General features: G+C 40.1%; 1 protein-coding gene across 1 annotated transcript; it reads left to right on the top strand.

Moving 5' to 3' along the window:
* Nucleotides 1–1,014: 1,014 nt before the first annotated feature.
* Nucleotides 1,015–10,338, top strand: LOC131891197 (uncharacterized). Its single transcript, XM_059240720.1, has 30 exons — nucleotides 1,015–1,025; nucleotides 1,095–1,269; nucleotides 1,344–1,629; nucleotides 1,683–1,872; nucleotides 1,939–2,142; nucleotides 2,489–2,840; nucleotides 2,904–3,030; nucleotides 3,092–3,265; nucleotides 3,333–3,584; nucleotides 3,646–3,753; nucleotides 3,825–4,108; nucleotides 4,174–4,285; nucleotides 4,351–4,478; nucleotides 4,557–5,092; nucleotides 5,161–5,320; nucleotides 5,388–5,475; nucleotides 5,537–5,806; nucleotides 5,879–6,059; nucleotides 6,137–6,291; nucleotides 6,368–6,460; nucleotides 6,524–6,658; nucleotides 6,729–6,913; nucleotides 6,984–7,110; nucleotides 7,200–7,454; nucleotides 7,928–8,030; nucleotides 8,102–8,208; nucleotides 8,283–8,465; nucleotides 8,565–8,699; nucleotides 8,775–8,852; nucleotides 10,088–10,338. The coding sequence occupies exons 1-30, from the start codon at nucleotides 1,015–1,017 to the stop codon at nucleotides 10,216–10,218; spliced, it is 5,325 nt and encodes a 1,774-aa protein (XP_059096703.1). The 3' UTR covers nucleotides 10,219–10,338.
* The last annotated feature ends 8,184 nt before the right edge of the window (nucleotides 10,339–18,522 follow it).

The following is an 18,522-nucleotide window of genomic DNA, read 5'->3' on the forward strand; positions in this document are numbered from 1 at the left end:
AGTTCCAAATTCAGGGCTCAAGTGCATTGTTTGATGACACCTTGCTGCCAAAGGACCAAAATATGTTCAAACTAAAACAATTGCTTGGTGGGAATGTCGCCTCTCGACCAAGAGCTCTTGTGAATACGCACACACTTGTAATACCTTTTCTAAACATTTTCTGACGTATCTATTACTCACGTTCTGGATAAGCATGAGCTTGCTTTTGCCTGAAACTGGAGAAGATCTTCAGGAATGATATTGATTGCATTTTAGAAGAGAAGAAAGAAAAGGAGGCAAGCAGGGAAAGGAGAAAAAACCAAAAACAAAATGGCAATAAGATTTAAACGTAGAAGCGTATTGTGTCACAGTGTTTTCAAATTCAATGATTCTCATATTGGATAGGAAAGCCGCACGATAGCCATCAAATAACACATTCGGATTTTTCTGCGGGTGAAAGCAGTCGAATACAACCGTACTTTTGGAAGGATATGAATAATGCAAGGAGATAAGGCCTACCTACCATAGCAAGTAAAAATACGGGCCAGCAAACCAAATAATTCGTAGGGTTTGCAGGATTCAGCGATATGTTTTTGAGCCGTGCGACCGTTTCTACTTCTTTTCTAAATCTTCGTGATGTCAGCTTAAGTCAAACACACACCATTATAATTAGTCATTTTTGTAATTGGAGTAGTCACTCTCCTCGCACTTAGGCCTGTTTTCTAGCGTGCTGCAAACTAAACCATCGTAAATTTGATTTTTTTTTTACATCGGCATTTTTCATGCACTCAAACGTTTGAATTGGCCGATTGAAATAACTCCTAGTCGGAAAGAGGAACACTCTAAAATAGAAAAGCAGGGCAATTTAAGGATGAGTCACATTTGTTGGTCATAGAATGCGCGGCACATTCTTGGTGTGCTACAAAAGTCGATGAAAATGGATTGATGGTACCAGGAAAATGGGCATTTTGTTCAGACGAGAGGTCGATGGCATATTCGCAACTGGAAGGACATTATTGTTCCGTCCCTTTTCTTATGAACAAAAGGTAAATTCAAAATTTTAAATTTGGGTTAACTCACGCATCGCTTATCACTTTCCATGAATCAAATTTCAGGTACTACGAAACGTGCACGAGACAAACTTTGGACCCAAACACTCGCATGGAACATTATTGGTGTGCCAGTAAACTCGACACATCATTGACTGAGACGTATGTGACCGGATTGAAAGGCAAATGTTCCGATTATTTAATTCCTCAAGACGAGGGTTGCCAAGATCACTTTCATTTGGTAAAATGGATTATTCCAAGCAACACAAAGTCACAGTACTATCGTAAGAGCCATGAATCTCCCAAAATTTAAAGGCTGGAAACAAATGCGTTCGTATCTCCACGTTTCTGGTCACATTTGACGACGCGCACAATGCTTGTCTAGATGAAGGCGCCGAATTACTTACCATCGAGGATGGGCAAATCTCAAAAGATCTGCAGATTCTACTCCAAAATAAACGACAAAAGTACCTCCATTACTTCCAAACGAACGTCTTCTGGGTTGGAGCCGAGTACCAAAACGGATGGAAATGGATCAACAGTCGAACCAATCAACTCAAACCATTTGGACCCTACACAAACTGGAAGACTAACATGCCAGGTAAAATTGAGTAACATTTGTTCCTCAAGCATTCTATGTTCCATTTGAAATAGACCTAGGATGTCCACCCACAATGGGGTGTTCCAATATAAGTAGAATATATGTTGATGCCGAGTCCGGATTTACGTGGAAGGCAGCCCAAAGAGAGGAGCTGATTGGCTACATTTGCCAATCCAGGTGCACTCCACCTTATAAATGGAGCAAGAACTTAAACTCTTGTATCTACGTGGCCATCAGCAACAAGTACGGTCATTTTGAACGAAGTTTTCACCACTCTTTTAGCATGAATTAGCGTGATTTGACTTTCAGAACCATTCCCGAAGCCATAGTGGATTGTGCCAAAACCAATGCTACTTTATACGCTTTCCGCAATTGTGCAGAATTGGAATTGCTACGTTTGGATATGTTGGATGCAGGCGTTCCCAGAAATGCAAATTATGCAATAGGGATGTTTCGCGGTCTCCAAAATTCGTGGAATTCAAGGAACCCTACGAAAGCAAAGTTTCAAAACAGGTACCTCCGAACTTGGTACTTCGACAACAGGGTGGACCTAAAGTAACGTCCCCTCTATTCTAATATTCTAACCACACTTTTTAAGTGCTGGGAAAACATTGTTTGCTAAGCTTAGTACCAAAACCATGATTGCCATGAACTTTGATTTTGGACTGTGTATTTTTTTCCTATAGTTTTTAAGGCCATTAAATGGGCTCAAGGAAAAGGAAGTATTTTCAAAAATAGATTTTCTGTACTATTTACCTACTCATTTCCGACCAACTTTTAATTTAGCATGGGACAATAGCTTAGGAAAACCAAGTTTATTCATCCTAACTGGCCATTAAATTTGACGTCATTTTGATAGCTTGGGATATTCTCTGGAGGGAGTGGATTTCAGTAAAGACCAAGGACTGTGCTTAGCCCGGGATGACTATGTCAAATTACACTTGAGGGTCCCTGTCGCGTTTGGTTTGCATTTGAATGAAGCCAAACTATCCACTTACAACGAGAACCTGAATGATCCCAACACACGTCTCCAGAAACACCATTACGTGTGCCAAATGGACGACAATTTTGCTTGCCCAAAGGACTACCATAAATACAGCGACACTTGTTTGAAAATCGTTCATGATGCTGAATTGGACATGATGGAGGCTAAAATGGCGTGTCGAGAAGAAAAGGGAATGATTTTGGCTATTACTGCTAATTCTCTGGACGTAAGAAATTCAGCTATTATGTCATTGACAAACAACAACAAAATATGAGTGGTTCAACTCCAGGTTCAAGTGATCACTGAATTTATCAAGCAAAACCAATCTCATGAAAACACAAGTCAATACTGGATGAAGGCACAGTTTGAACCTAGCTCTCGACCGACTTACTCTTCATTTTTTGATCCCCTCATTCGTGAGTTATATTATCAGCTCACTTGAGATTAAATCATGACACTCATTGAATAGTTCCATAGGCTGCAATTGTTCGGAGTCCACGGTTGATTTCTATAAACATGACGACCAATGCTACTACAAAGAATGGACGCCCATGGGATTTGCAGAGGCCAATTCCTCTTGCGCCAACCATAGCGGGTCTTTGGCCACTGGTCTTGACCAAAGTTCTTTACAAATGATCTTCCGATATGAAGGTATCATCTGAGTCCATCTTAATCTCAACAATGCCCTAGACTAGTCCACTACTTTTCGTCAATCTAGAGTTGAACAAAAATAAAAGTGGAATGTGGGTTGGAGTCAATCGCCAGTTCGACAAATGCGTTGCAGGTTCTGCTGATTGCCCATATCACTGGACAGATCTGTTCAATACCCCAATCAATTCGAGCCGACTCAGAATATCGAGAAATCTAAAACACTTGCCGTGTCTTCGGATAATGGGACAAGGTTTGTTGGAAACAGACTGTAGCGCCCAGTATGAATCCTTGTGTGTCAGAAACGACCCGTGTCCACCAGGTATAAATTTTAAGTAGTTTTATGACCCTTATGAAAGTACGATTATCTTCATTATATCTAGATGTATATCCCGGGAGAACGAATTGTACCCTACTTGAGCTTTATGGGCCAAACCATCGAATATTGAAAAGCCAATGTTCAAAGAAGGCAGGGTTTGTTTGTCAAAGAAGTACGTATGTGTGTGTGGTTTTAACTCATAGTTCTTACTTTATGCCAACTAAGTAACTGAAATCGTTTCAGATCAAGCACAATCTGATTTCTCGAGAGAAAAGGCTATAGGAAAACAGCTAGTCTTGACTTTGACGAAAGAGGTGGGTCTTCAAGATCAATCTGGAAAAGATGTGGTTGTAACTGGTACGAATATTGGATTTTCCACTCGCTGGATAAGATCCTTTCAAATGGGGTCCGCTTTGTTCGGTGGAAAGAGTTATCTAGATTTAGCCAAAGGATTGGAGGGTGGAAAGGGATTTTCCATCTTTTTCACCATCGAACTTTGGGAGCTAACACATCTTGCCACCATCATGGTAAATTTAAGTTTTGATTAATTGGAACTGAAGCTCAACTGTCTCAAGGCTTCTCCGTTAAATAGGACTTTCGGGATCCCAACAACGAGACCAACGGGTTGCTGATTGAGCTGCGGAATGGTGCGCCAGTTTTCATCCTTCGCAATAATCAAGGCCCTCAAGAGTTCCAAACAATTGGTAGGCATCATCTTTCTCAGTGCCCATTATGATGGTCACATTCTAACAATCATACTCAATTGCAGATTCGTCCAGAATGACCGAACCGAACAAATTTGCCTCTTATGGAATCACATATGATTCAGTGACTAAACGTGGAACCATTTATAGAGATCAAACCTATGGCTTTCAAAATGGCTCGACCGAGCTTAGCGTAAGCCGTCCTTGTGCCAGAAACAAGCGCAATACATCGACTACACATTCTTTTATATCCCTTGAACATTTTTTGCAGGGTAATTACTTCCATTTGGATGCCGAGGATTGGTTCGTCACCGCCCTTCGTCATCCGGGAAGATTGGGATCGAGTCGGATCGATCCGTCTTCACAAGGACTTCAAGGTGGTTTAAGTTGCGTACAGATCTACAACACGGCCTTGAGTCCCGGTCAAGTTTTGGAAATGGATCATTGTGCTGAGAAGCATGAAAAATGCTATCCTGGGCAAATCCATTGGGACGATAAGTGCTTCAAAATGTCTCACAGAAAGGCTTCATTCGCTCAAGCTGAGGTGAAATGCAATGCAAAGGGTGAAACTGGATACAAATCGCAACTCATTCACTCGATGGAACCTGATTTGTTGGATTACTTGTCCCGAATCTTGAAGGAGAACACGGGAGAGAGCTCTTTTTGGGTCGGATTAGACTCTCGAGCTGGATTTGGATATTATGAATCGGCTGATGGCATCTCTATTTATAATTCATCTGGAAGCTTGTGGACTGAATCAAGTTCAACCTTTGGAAATTGCGCCAAGGTTCCGGAGTCAAATGGAGGGTAATAGCATATATAAAGATCCAGCTTTGATGTTAGTTTTTTTATTGATGACATTCCCTATTTTCTAGACGCCTAGATACGGATGATTGTGAGGCGGATTACTATTACTTTTGTCAACAAACGGGCCGACATTTGGTGCCAGATGATCCATGTCCCGAGGGATTTACGTTTTATCGTGGATCCTGTTTGTTGCCTTCTCGGGAAACGATGACTTTTGAAAATGCTCAAGTACAAATGTTTGGTAAATATATAGACTATCAGGTCAAAGTCTAAAACACACGCTGCTCAATTCTAGGAATATTGTGGAATTAGAGGGGCCACAGTTTATGCCGCCAAAACGAAGGCACAATTGGAATTTGCCAGGGAATATGCAAAAATGAATAGTAAGCGTGTGCTCAAACATTTATGAAATGATGTAATGCCAAAACTGGTTCGTATTTCAAGTTAAAAGAGACATTTGGATGGGAGTGCAAATAGGCTTGAAGCAACACTTTGTTGATGAGGACATGTACATTCCTTTGCGAGTAATGGAAAGTGACGACAAATTCTACGCGGACGGAATGGTTTTTGATGAAACCATCGACTTCAACTTCAATATAGTCTCTTCATCGGGCCATTGGAATGGTCCCTGTGTTTTTTTGAGAGCATCCTACGGATATAAGGCCCGTAATACCAAGTGCACGCAAGAATTTGGATTCCTTTGCGAATGGAGAGGTACATTTGTTGAGAACATAAAAGTGTTATAACTACATCAATACTCAAAATCATCTTTATTTTTGACCATAGAACCCCAATGTCCTGAGGATTACACCTTGGCGCCAGAGCTGGGACCAAGAAGTTGTTACAAAACTTTAAGCCATCCGGGGCCTTATGGATCAGATTCATGCCATGATTCAGCCGACAACCTGAGGAAACTGGCTTGGCCAAGGTCGACAAAGGCTTTGGAAGCGTTCAGAAGCAGAACCCGGTAAGTTTGGGTCCAACAATCATACTAGATCGTTCTTAACGAGGACCAACCGAGGCAAACTAACTTTGTCGTTGTAGAATAACCAGCGGTTCAATTTGGTTGGGAGCAGAGTTATCAGATAACCAAACGTGGATGGATGGTCGAGGAGGGATCCTGGAGGTGCCTGGAGCGTTGCAGGACTTACGAGAAGATGGAATTTGGTATCATGATCCACCTTCAAACCAAACCGCGGGTAAAGAATTTGAGTGCATCAAAGTGCGAAGCGTTGTGTGAGTAAAAATGGGTTCGATCCTGATGGACGGTTTTAGGATGCTTGAAAATGGACGCCAATGGCTTGCTTCAAACTCTGTTTGGCAGGGCTTGTCAAAATGAGAGCCATCTATATGCTTGTGAATATAAAGGTAGTCAACCCTAATGCATGGAACTTTAAAAGAGCCAACCTGGATTGAACCATCCATTTTCAGCCTGCTACACCACTCAGGGCAAACAATGCATCTTTCCATTCTCATACCAAAATGTGTCTGCCTCAGGAGAAGTTACTGACCTGGAATATACAAAATGTTCCACTTTGGACGTGTTTCTGCCTTGGTGTGCCACAGGTTAACATACGAATATACAAACTATACGAAACTTACATTTTGTTCCATAGTCCACAAATGCCATTTGCAGAAGTGGACGACGCAAAAAATGTTTTAGATTGGGGATTTTGCGTCCCGGATTGTCCGTCCGAGGTTGTTGAGGTTGCGTGTTTAAGCGAGCCCGATTTCCCAGTCTTTGTCACGCCTTGGGATGCATCGGATTTGGTTAATTTCACTACAAGTTACGACCAAGGATCTGCCTTAGTTACGAAAGAGGTTGTGGTCTTGGAAACAGAGGCTCCCTAGTTGGCAAGAGAAATAACTTGTTTGACTGTTTCAATTTCAGTTGGATTTCGTCTCTTTTCAATGCCCGGAAGGTTACGTTTTTGAGGGGTCCAATAACATCACCCACTATGCCATGTGTCACAATTGGGAATATCTGTATCTTTTTGATAGGACTGCACGGTGTGAACGTGAGTTGTAGAGCTGAATTGCATATTAAGACAAAATGGATGGCCTTTCATTTGTTTACCAATAATTCTTTTTCTCTTGCGTTACATAGGAGTGGCATGTCCATGTCCGCCCAAGTTTTCCAAAGATTCCGTTGTTTCAGGAACCACAGATTGGAATACAAAATTCTGGACTTGCCTCGAGAATGAAACGTTTCCCCAAGACACTCATATTACCTACACATGTCCTGAAGGCTATGTCTTCGAAACCCCCCAGTTACTGGCCTTTGGACAAGAGAACAGTGAACTTTTTGTAAAATGCGAAACATATGCGGATTGGAATGTCACCCGCAAACCCAAATGCGTTCGTGAGTCTTATTCCTTTTCATGGCTTGATTTGTTTTTGTGATTTATATTTGTGTCTTGCTGTTGGACTTTTTCTAACTTGGTCTTATCAATGAAGATCACACTTTTAAATGAAAGATATTATACCTATACTTCTTGCATTTCAAAGCACAAAAAAATATCAACTAGCCAATGCGTTGAATAAATTTTCTTGGCAGGACGTAAATTGATGGCCATGGAAAATGTGTTTGTAAGACGTTAACCGGTTTGATTTTTGCATCAAGTTTATTAGTTCAAAACTAAAACTAGCCAAACCATACTAACTTAAGCTTAAATATGCTTACATTAAAGATGTAAAAACGTGAATTTACACTTCAAGTTAAAGATACATTTTATTTAGGATGGCAAATATGGAACAAAACATGAACAAACGAGTTAAAGACCTTTAAAACGACTTAAACATATGATCACTTTTCCCCCTTATTTTATTTTCCAGCTATCAATTGCACGGACGACCCACCATCTGTGCCAAGAAATGACAAAGGAAACTACACATGGGATTCCGTCACTAAAACATACCTTCACCAGATAACTTACAAGTTAGATCTTAGAGCATTGTTAAACTCATGCAACAGTCTACCTACTATTTAATCACTTAATTTTTTGCCAGTTGCCCATCTTTATTCTGGGGATATCCTAGCACGGGAGAGAATTCAACCACCATTCATTGCATGGCAAACAAGCATTGGAACCGTTCAGCCATTGAAGACTGTAAAAGTAAGAGACCATGGAATAAGATGAACACCAATTTCCTCCCTTCAGTTCGAGAAGCTCAAATTGTCCCATTCCAGAGCTTCCTTGCCCACGAGCGCCACCCAAGGCTCCAGAGGGTGGTTGGCTGTGGTTTGGCATGGATCAGACCAAGTACCAATGTCCCAACGGTTACGAGTTCCAAGGTGGATCGGGACCTTATATGGTTACGGAATGTGCGGCTAATAGAAAGTGGCGTCCATCCGTGACCAGGAAATGTGTCCGTACGTTCAAAGAGTTTCATTTGCATTGAACGCGGCGAATATGTAAATGTTTTGTCGAACTCTCTTGAAGGATTATTTACCCCAGTTCATTGATTTTAGCACGAAGTTGCCATCATCCACCGCCGTTGCATTTCATGAATATGGAAATGATATGGCCGGCCCAGAACTCTCAATTAGGTGTTCAGGTCACATATGAGTGTCCCTACAAAAAATTATCGACTAATTATCAATCTGGTAAATAATACCGTTACACCTAAATTGGAGAGACATTTACATATTACTCTGTTCTCGTTTAAATCAACTTCGTAGTCCAAACTTCCACGTGCATTTGGTCGAATGATGATGATAACATGATATGGTTTCCAAATGAGATCGAAGAATGTTTGCGTAAGTAAAAAGATAATTAAGACGAACCTTTTTTAAAGTTTCCCCTTCAACTCCATTTCATGGAATCCGAATCGTTTTGAGACCTACAATGCAACCTTGTCATTGTGAATGAATCGGTCAGTATCACAAAATCGCTTTCGTGTATAAGAGCTCCTTTCCAACTGATCCCCTTTCAATCAATCATGTATAACTACAAACTACAATAGTGTGTTTTTTTGTTTGCATGTACCATCTTAGTTTGTTGTTTTGTAATTTGGGGTGTGTGTTGTCTTTTTTTATTAAAAATGTGCAACTCAGTACAATTCACGAGAGCCCGTTTCTTCTCACTGTTCTCTCGTAAAATTATAGTCCAAGAGTTTTGACCTCATTTTCTGTTGCATTTCGAACCAATATAATTCTTGCAGGCGACCTTTTTTTCAAGAAGTGAAGTTGGTTGGATTGGATTGTCATATGTTGCACATTTGGTAGAGGATACAATGAGAAAACGATTTGGTATATGCAGGGAGGTGATTGGGTAATATACTTTTTTAGAATTTACGTGAGCACCTCTTGGCTGGCAATGATCTTTTTGAGAACCAACCTCTTAATTTGAAGTTGGCAGGTGGTCCGATTGCCTCACAACTTTATGTAGGATAATTTTTATTTAAGAATAGTGCTTTCCGTGCAATTTGGTGTTTAGAAATCCTCAAATGGGAGTGATCGATATGAAATGCAAGATAATTTGGTATCGATTTTTATATTTAGGGACGAGCAGGGTTGCTGGGTAATTGTTTACTTCAAAGGTCAAAATTGAATGAAAAGGAGGCCAAATAGTTGCATCTGCATGTATTCTTAGTAAAATTGCAAGCTTAAAAGTGTAGCATTTAAGGAAAAGGAGTCCATGATTTTTCAATTCAGAGCCAAGAAATGTAACGTTCTGCTCATTTTTCCAGAGGGAATTAGAAAATTAGCAACAACGACATCTGAGAGCAAAAATTGTAGTTCGTTTGCAACACTTACACTCCTGAATCGACCACTTTGAAAGACAACTTTTAAAGAAGGGAAGGCCAATTTGGAAGCTTGCCAGTGCAGTCTTCCGTGCGAGTGTTCCTGTTTCGTTGTTCAATTTTGGCCCTTGGGTGGCCAATTTGGGAATTGTGAGGACACACTGCTGCTAAACTCTACAAGAGTAGACCAACAACTGTCAACTTGTTCCCATATTTATGTCCCCGTTTGCCCCGCCTTCTTCTTTTCAGAAACCTCAAGTAGCCAAATAAACAACCTACGATTAAAGTGTCATAACTGGCCCTTATTGCCTGGGCAGTGGGTCGACCTATGTTTTGAGAGCTCTGTTGGTTTATTTCCCATCGACCTGGATCTGGCTTGAAATTTCACCAAATGACATGGCTGTGAAGAAATACGCTCAAAGCTTTCAAATAATAATAATGACCTTGGATCGGATCATTTTGGAGTACTAGTTATTTTTCATGTGCCAATAAATACATTTTTTAAACAAAGTTTGACAATTTGGATCGCATTATATAAGGTTGCTTAAGTTCGTTGAAAAATGATCACTCGTTCAACGGTTTGTCAGACTGATCGATAGTTCAAACTACTCTTGTGAGGAAAACAAGAAGATGGCTATAAAATTGAGGCAAACACATTCTTGTGCGAATCAGCGGAAAATGAGACTTAAAAAAATATGTAACTATCGCATTTGCGGCGCTCTTTAACCGTGTTCCAGGGTGATAACTTGCAAGTTCAATGACCTTAGGATTGGAGTGAACGACCAAAAAGTTGAATGAGTGGGATGGCCCATAGACCACTGAAGTTCCAGTGGTCTATGGATAGCCATGACAAGTTCCATAAGTTTTTTCAAATGCAATGACAATAAAGAAAACATTCAAAAAGAATACTTTAGTGGAGTTTGAAAGGTTATTTTCAAATTATGCGTCCATCATTTGCAGCAATCATGGCCTCCACATGGCCCCGGAACAACGAGCAACTCTTCTTAAAGAGAGACGTGGGCAACTTGGTCCACACCCTGGAGATTGAGGGATTGGGGAGGGATGAGGGAATCGATGTTGGGGTGAGAAGTCTTATTGGTTCCGGGCTTCAAGTAGCCCCAAGCGAAGAAATCCAGAGGGTGGAGATCAAGGGATGAAGGGAGCCACATGGAGAATGGCCAAATATCCGCGAAATTCTTGACACAGACATGTTGAGCTTTATTGGACGCATGGGCCGGAGCACCATCTTGGGTCCAGATATAGTTACGATTGAGGCAGTTGGACTTTAGCCATCGCAAGATTTTGTACCGTAGGACGTAGGTGTACCCTTTGGAACCAATTTCCTAATCTTGGGGGAAAAAGATCGGAGTACACGACTCCCAGGACACCAATTTCCTAATCTTGGGGGAAAAAGATCGGAGTACACGACTCCCAGGACTATCACCTGGGCCGGATGCTTTGTATTGAGGCTGGGAGGAACCTCATCAAATGATACTGCGATCTATTGGTCATTTCTACTTTTGTGGTGTCTAGCAACAGTAAGGATCTTTTGTTTGAGAAAATCTTCAATGTTGAGGATTGGCTCTTGAAATACTGGAGCACATTCTCGCCCTTCTCTAGCCTTTTGGCCTTCAGGTTTTCGGTGAGGAGATGCCTCTTAGACTTTGGCGTATCCCAAGGTGGAATTGCTCATCTTCAACTCGGCACTCATCTTCCTCATGGGTTTCATGGGGTCCTTGGCGTTCAACATTGCTGGGTTCTGATTTCATTATTTCTACCACTCCCAGCTTTGTGGGCGTAACTTTGGCCAGACACAAATTACGCTCTATGGGCATAAACCGATCTTTTTGGGATATCAACCATCTCCGCTATCTTTTATGGAGTGGATTTCAGCGTGGAGAAAATAGAACAAGTGTTGTCTTTTGTCCTCAGTTGAAGTTATTTTTGGACCGATTATAATTCAAGTGACGCAAAAAGAAAGCCAAAGGCCTGCATACTTGCCAAATTGAAATTCTCAGTAATTGATTGAGTAAAAGGGAGGTAAATTTAAGCCAAAATTTGCTGGACTTTTTTGGTTGTCCATCCTGTGCAATATCTTTCAGTTTAGATTATTTGTAGAGACAAGACAAGTAGGGCTATACTATATACAGTATTCAAAGCGGGGGAAATGAGTATTCATGAGCTTTGTGCTTAGCCAGGTTTTAGAATATGTTCTAATACTCTTTGGGTTGCTAGGAAAAACGAAAATCTTTTAGTGCCTCTTCTTTCGTTCCTTCATTTGTTTCTTCACACTCAGTATTAGAAGAGGCAGATGGCGCAAATGCCTTCCAACCAAAAGCACAGTCAGTCTACGGGTTGAAAATTTCATGCCACACATGAAATGGGTTACACTGTGAACATAAGATTGCGCTGTATTAGCCTAGCTTAAATATGGCAGGCTCCATCAAAATTTGGCCGAAAGGGTGTTTGCCATTTTTGATATTTGTCTTTAGCTAAATCCTTCCCCTTCTTATGTTCAATTTTCTCTCCTGTAACACAATGGACCAATAATTTTGCTTCGTGCAGGATATGCTGCAAGAAGTATATTGAGCAATCTTCTGTGCCGCTTTCCTTGACATGTCTGACGTTGAAACTAAGTTCCGCTATTTCACATATACAGGGTACAGGGAGAATGTTTTCAAATTGACCGCCCTTAATTTTCTGTGGAAACTTACCTGCAGATTGGCTCACTACATACACGGAGAGGATGCTAGCTTTCAAGCTTAAAATTCCGGCTTATAAAGAACAAAAAAAACTAGGTTTTACTTTGCTTCCATACTTCAAAAGTTGTTTTTCAACAAGTGCTGCCATGGTTTCATGTTAAAAAGAATACGAAAACACTTTCTAAAAGTCACCCTGTACATATATGAAAATACTTGAATTTGTGATCATAGATCGGGCTTGCAATGCATACATAAATACACGCCTAAATATTAGGCTCTTGTTAACCTTGGATTAAATGTATGGGTTTAAAATTTGGCAAGCAGTCCAAGGTCCCCATAACGATTTAGTTTTCGAGATTGATTGCATTGCGTAAACCCTTTTTTGTCGAATAACTTCATAAAAATCGAAATAATTGATTTCATGCCAGGTCCACTTTGCTCTACTATTTTCCCTCCATCATCTTGCATTACCTCTATCTTTCATCTTTTGTCAAAAGCAATTGCGGATCTTCTGGACGTTTTCGAACTCTGAGTCAAGATTGCAAAATACGCTTAAAACTACGTATTGATTAGGGGAGAAAATTGTTGTAACATTTCGTTGATTCGATCAATTGTATTAACCATAGACTGTGTTACTTCGAGTCTCACTTCAAAACCATTAGAAATATCCAATCACTAAAAGATTTACGGAGAAGGATGTTACATTTTTCTTGCTGTTTTTTTCGAAGAAGAGCTGACGTATTATGATTTTATAAACGTTGAAGGTTAGGTTAGGAAAAATTACAGCTTTCATGAAGAAGCATGGAAGTAGGCATGAAGGATAAAATCACACAAACAAGATCATTTGAGTTCCATCATGAGCATTTACTCAAATGTTTTTCACCGAACATCTCAGACAAATTCTCCTTGTCGAAGAATATGCACAATTGAAATAAGCACTTTTTTAATACTTACATGAACGTAGACCACTTCTAAGTTAAGCTCCGTCTGGGGGGTTTACCAAGGGTTTGACTTGTACGGATTTCTATGGAAACCAAAAGGAGTTGCCAAATGGGGGAATCTTGTTGGTCTGAATCTTTATAAGGTTTCTGAAGCACAAATGCACATATCTAAAGGTCCACAACCACATTTCATCAACGGTAAGTAAAAAGCTCCATGGAATATCCAATGTCACTGGCTATGCTTTTAAAAATCTGAATGGCTGGTTTTTGCTGGGTACAAGTTTTATTTTGATGAAAGTAGTGCCACTACAAAATAGAATGTAATAGTGGCTCTAGATGAAACCACAAATGCTTGTATTGATTAGAATTTGACCGCTTCATCTTGATTTCGATCTTACATACTAGAAGGCAAATTAAATGGGATTTCAAGACCTCATATGACAGTCGTGAGAATGCACAAAATACAATCCATCTTGCAAATCAGCGTATTTGCAAAAAATCGAAATCGATCAAATTCAATTGCTCAACGAGTTTCGACTAGAAAGGGTTTTTAGATACCTGACATTCCCGCATGATTCTTCATGATTAAGAAAATGGATTTGCTAGTCTTTTCCTCCCAAAAAGCTGAACAAAACGCACCATACAATTGTCATTAACATTAAAAATAACTAGATTGACAATCTGTGTTGAGGTCAGATTCTTGAATGGGTAATGAATGTTGTCGTGCTATCATGACTTTCAAGTATAAGTCTGGGGGAGATTTAGATCTTTTCAACCAATTGAAAAAAATAGGAAAAGATAGTACTGTGAAACATAAATTGTGTTGAAAAAAAAGAACATTGTTAATTAAGGTGATCAAAAATAGATTCGAATGAGCAATTTTTATGGCGGCCTTTGGCATCCTTGATCAAATGTTCTTCTTTTATTTTGAAACAGTTCCCTTTGCCTATCATGTGAAAATAAGTCAGGAAGTTTGTACAGGCTCCAAATTTTAATGCCAAACCGTACTTTGAAGGGCGGAAAAATAGACGCGTAACGTGAGAGTTTTTTCGTGCTTACAATAGCACCATTTGGAAAACGTAGTGGAATCAAAGGTTTTCTTTCTAATATAGAAGCAAATGACGGTCATTTCGTTATCAACCGTATCAATTACTCCCTCAAAGAGAGTACACATTTAAAGCATGTAAAATAACTTCAATGAAACTTTTTTGCCGTATTTCTGAAATACTCCCAAGACAAATTAGAATGCACGGCTCCCAAACTCACTTCAGAATTTGAACTTTATTAAACAGAGCAAGGTATTTGGTACTTCATCAATAAAAGATTTCTCAAAACTAATCAAGCTGAACATTATCAATGCAAATATAATTTACAGTTGTCATGCGAAGTAGTAGTAATGCCAGTATGTCCTCCTATGCTGATGATACAAAATTGGTAGTTGGTAGGAATGGTCAGGATTCCGGTTGTCTTGCAAAGGTCCTAGACCAAATCTACTCTTGGGTTGCTGCGAGTAACATGGAACTGAATGGAATGAAATTCCGCTCAATGACCTTTGGGTTGACGCCATTAGGCACTCCACTATTAGATGACGAAGGTAAGGACAGTGAGCAGGTCTCATCCATAAAGGATTTAGGTGTAGTCCTCCAAGATAATGGAAAGTTCGATGAGCATATCCAGTTGAAAGTTTGTAAGGCTTTTCAAACATGTGGTTGGATATATCGCACGTTTAAGTCCAGAGATAGTGTCACGATGCTAACTCTGTACAAGTCGATTGTTCAGCCGCATCTTGAATATGCCTCTCCCATTTGGGCTCCAATTAGTTCAGCAGGTTTGCAAAAGCTCGAGCAGGTCCAAAGATGTTTTACTAGGAACATTGAAGATATGAGAGAGCTCTCGTATTGGGAGAGGTTAGAAACGTTGGGATTGTATAGTGCTCAGAGAAGGTACGAAAGGTATCTGATACTGTACGTTTTCAAAAGCATTCATGAGCTCTGTCCCAACCCAGGATTAAGGGTCAATTGTAGTGACCATAGAGGCTTAATGTGCGTTTTGAGAGCACCTTCAAGCCCTCGAGAATCCAGGTTAGTTAAAACAATGAATTCCACCTCTCTTCTTTCTCGGGCTCCTTCATTGTTCAATTTGCTCCCTTCAAATACGCGTAGGGCTTATGTAGGCGTTGTTTCAGTCGCAGGATTTAAGTCAGACTAGGACAAGTTTTTGACTAAAATTCCTGATCAACCTTATATTCAAGGGTTAGCCAGATCAGCCAACACTAATTCGTTGTTCGATCAAATAATATATATGATTAAGTAAAGGAATACATTTATCGACTTGAACTGCTGGGATTAGAATCCCAGCAGCGGTAAGGAAGTCCGCAAAAAAAGGAAGTACTTTGATTAACTTGATAATAGTTTATATGTATGATCAAAAAAACCAAACGCACATGCCAGATTTTTAATGTCAAATAGCTAAATAAAATAGATTAAGTCAAATTGTGCAAAACCTTGTCAAAGTTATGAAATATTATATTTCATGATCGCACACAACATACTAAGATAAAGTGTTAGTTCCGCACTCAGAAAGCAACCACTTGGAGTATTGGTCAAATATTTTACGACCGATATTGGCGTACATTTTCAATCGAAGGCTATCATAATAGATATTAAAACATCACTTCTCACAAATATGGCTGTTAATTGGATTCTTCTTGAATCCTATTTCCTAGCGTATTTGCATTGAGTTTTCGCATTGGCATAGCAAGTTATGCCGTCAGACTCAAACATATCTTTACAATAGAGACCGAAACAAACCGACATCGTATCTTACTTAAACTTGTCACACAATAGAATTCAGAGAATTGATGTAAGTCACCAGAAATTCAAGTTTGGAGAGAAGCCAACTGCATTACGATCGATACATGTGATAAAATTGCGCTCGTTCAACTTACTAACGATAAATTTAGATAATGGGCACCATTTAAAGAGGAAATATTTAACATTACGGGAATAACCGCATTTTTCTTTGGGATCCTTTCGCAAGTGCCTGACAGGTAGTGAGTGGCGAGTAGTTCCCAATTGAAGTCTAAATGTGTTTTTATTGGGTGTCTCAAATTTTCCCCAAGGTCTCTGGAGGGCGCAAAGCGTTAGGAACGGAGTCAGTGATCGTCTGTCCTTAAACGGGAACAGACGTCCAAAATGGCAATGAACCACAAAATGCCATCTTTGTCCATTTTGGTTATGATGGCATGCTTTCGGGGCCTTCAGGTAAACCAATGGTTTGGGAGGTTGAGGCTGTCTCTGCAATGGTTATCATCGGGGTTTGTCTGTATCTACATATAGGCCTCAGACAATGATCCTTGGTTCGATGTCACCGATGCTGAAACCCTGAGGCTGGATCGTTTTCGTGGACATGGTCAGGCTAACCCTCAGTTTTATTCGGGTGCTTTTGACTACACTTGGTTTGTTGAGGATCAACTGAACGCTCCGAATTTGTTGCAAGCAAATATGAAGACCAATACAACAATCATATGTAAGTGAGTCATGGGCATGAAGGAAATGCATTCATGAAAGCCCAAACCGTCAGAAGACATGATCTTGTTAGGAAATGACAGATACTGGGTTGATCCAAGGGTTTTTTAAAGCCGTTTTCAAAGCAAAGCAATGAATGTTTGAGCGAGAAGAGATCCAATATGAAGACCAATACAACAATCATATGTAAGTGAGTCATGGGCATGAAGGAAATGCATTCATGAAAGCCCGAACCGTCAGATGACATTATCTTGTTAGGAAATGACACATACTGGGTTGATCCAAGGGTTTTTTAAAGCCGTTTTCAAAGCAAAGCAATGAATGTTTGAGCGAGAAGAGATCCAACATATGTAAGACAACGTACCACGATCTTTTCTCGATCTAACATGCACTTCTTCGTTTTCAAAACTGGCCTCAGGTTTAGAGTCAAGACTTGGATAAGTTTTTAAAGGAACATCCTGATCAACCCAATATTCTAGTGTTAGCCAATTCCTTGGTGGACTAGAAATTGCTTAAATGTAGGGTAAATAGCATAGTAAAAGTCGAAGATCTATTGCGATTCCTAAGCTTGAATGCCTGAGTAAAATTGCTGGCTTTTCCACGGTTCCTCTGTAGTTTCAATATCATAAAGTACGTATGTCTCCTAAAAACCTTCCTATTTTTTTGTCCAAGGCCCTGACATTTTTTCTGAGCTTCATCCAAAATAATGATTCAATTTTAATTCAATCTCCTACCACTGAACCTTCCATTCAATGAAATGATTTACACTTACGCCCCCAGGTCCGATTCTTCATCCTGACTATTCTACAAAGGAAAATTTTAGGCGCTAGCCACACCCACAGGCTGAAGACCAATATGACACTCCTAACAAAACTATAAACAAACGATGTAATGGCGAGTGATGTGTTTCGATCCGGAAGGTCAGCTTTTTGGATTAAAGGACCTCGATTAGGGCTCTCATCAAAAGCTAAAGAGAGTACAAAATCGAAATAAAAACTCCTTAAATGAGTGGCGAAACGCGACCCTGCCGTTCTAGGTCTCGGAACCAGGGCTGCTTTAAAACTCGTTCCTGATATTGGGTCTTCATTTCTCTACCCTTTTTCTTTGGAATGGGAGCCCTGCCAGAAGTTCGTCAAGCTAAATAGCTGATTTTCCGGATCGAAACCCATCACTAGTAATGGCCAGCTTCGCTGTCAGGGGGAAGTTTACCCCTCCGACGCTAGCACCCACCAATAAGAATTAAAAGATAAAACGAAAAAAGAAAACCTGCAAATTTAGCGTCAAAGCGCACCCCAGCAAACCAAGTAAAGATTACTCTTCACCAAACGACGATGTTTTTTTCCATAACACGTAACACTAGAGTCAAGCAATCACTTATTACGTATGTGAACTACTTGGGGACAGCCTTTCTTTCGATCAGTTTCAATTCAAGCGGCAAATGTTCAAGAGTCTTCGCAAACTTGGCGAACTAAATTTTAAGTAATTTTAAAATAAAACTTATTTCAATTTGTTTG

The sequence above is a fragment of the Tigriopus californicus genome, chromosome 11 (genome assembly GCF_007210705.1).
Source record: "Tigriopus californicus strain San Diego chromosome 11, Tcal_SD_v2.1, whole genome shotgun sequence".
NCBI lineage: Eukaryota > Metazoa > Arthropoda > Copepoda > Harpacticoida > Harpacticidae > Tigriopus > Tigriopus californicus.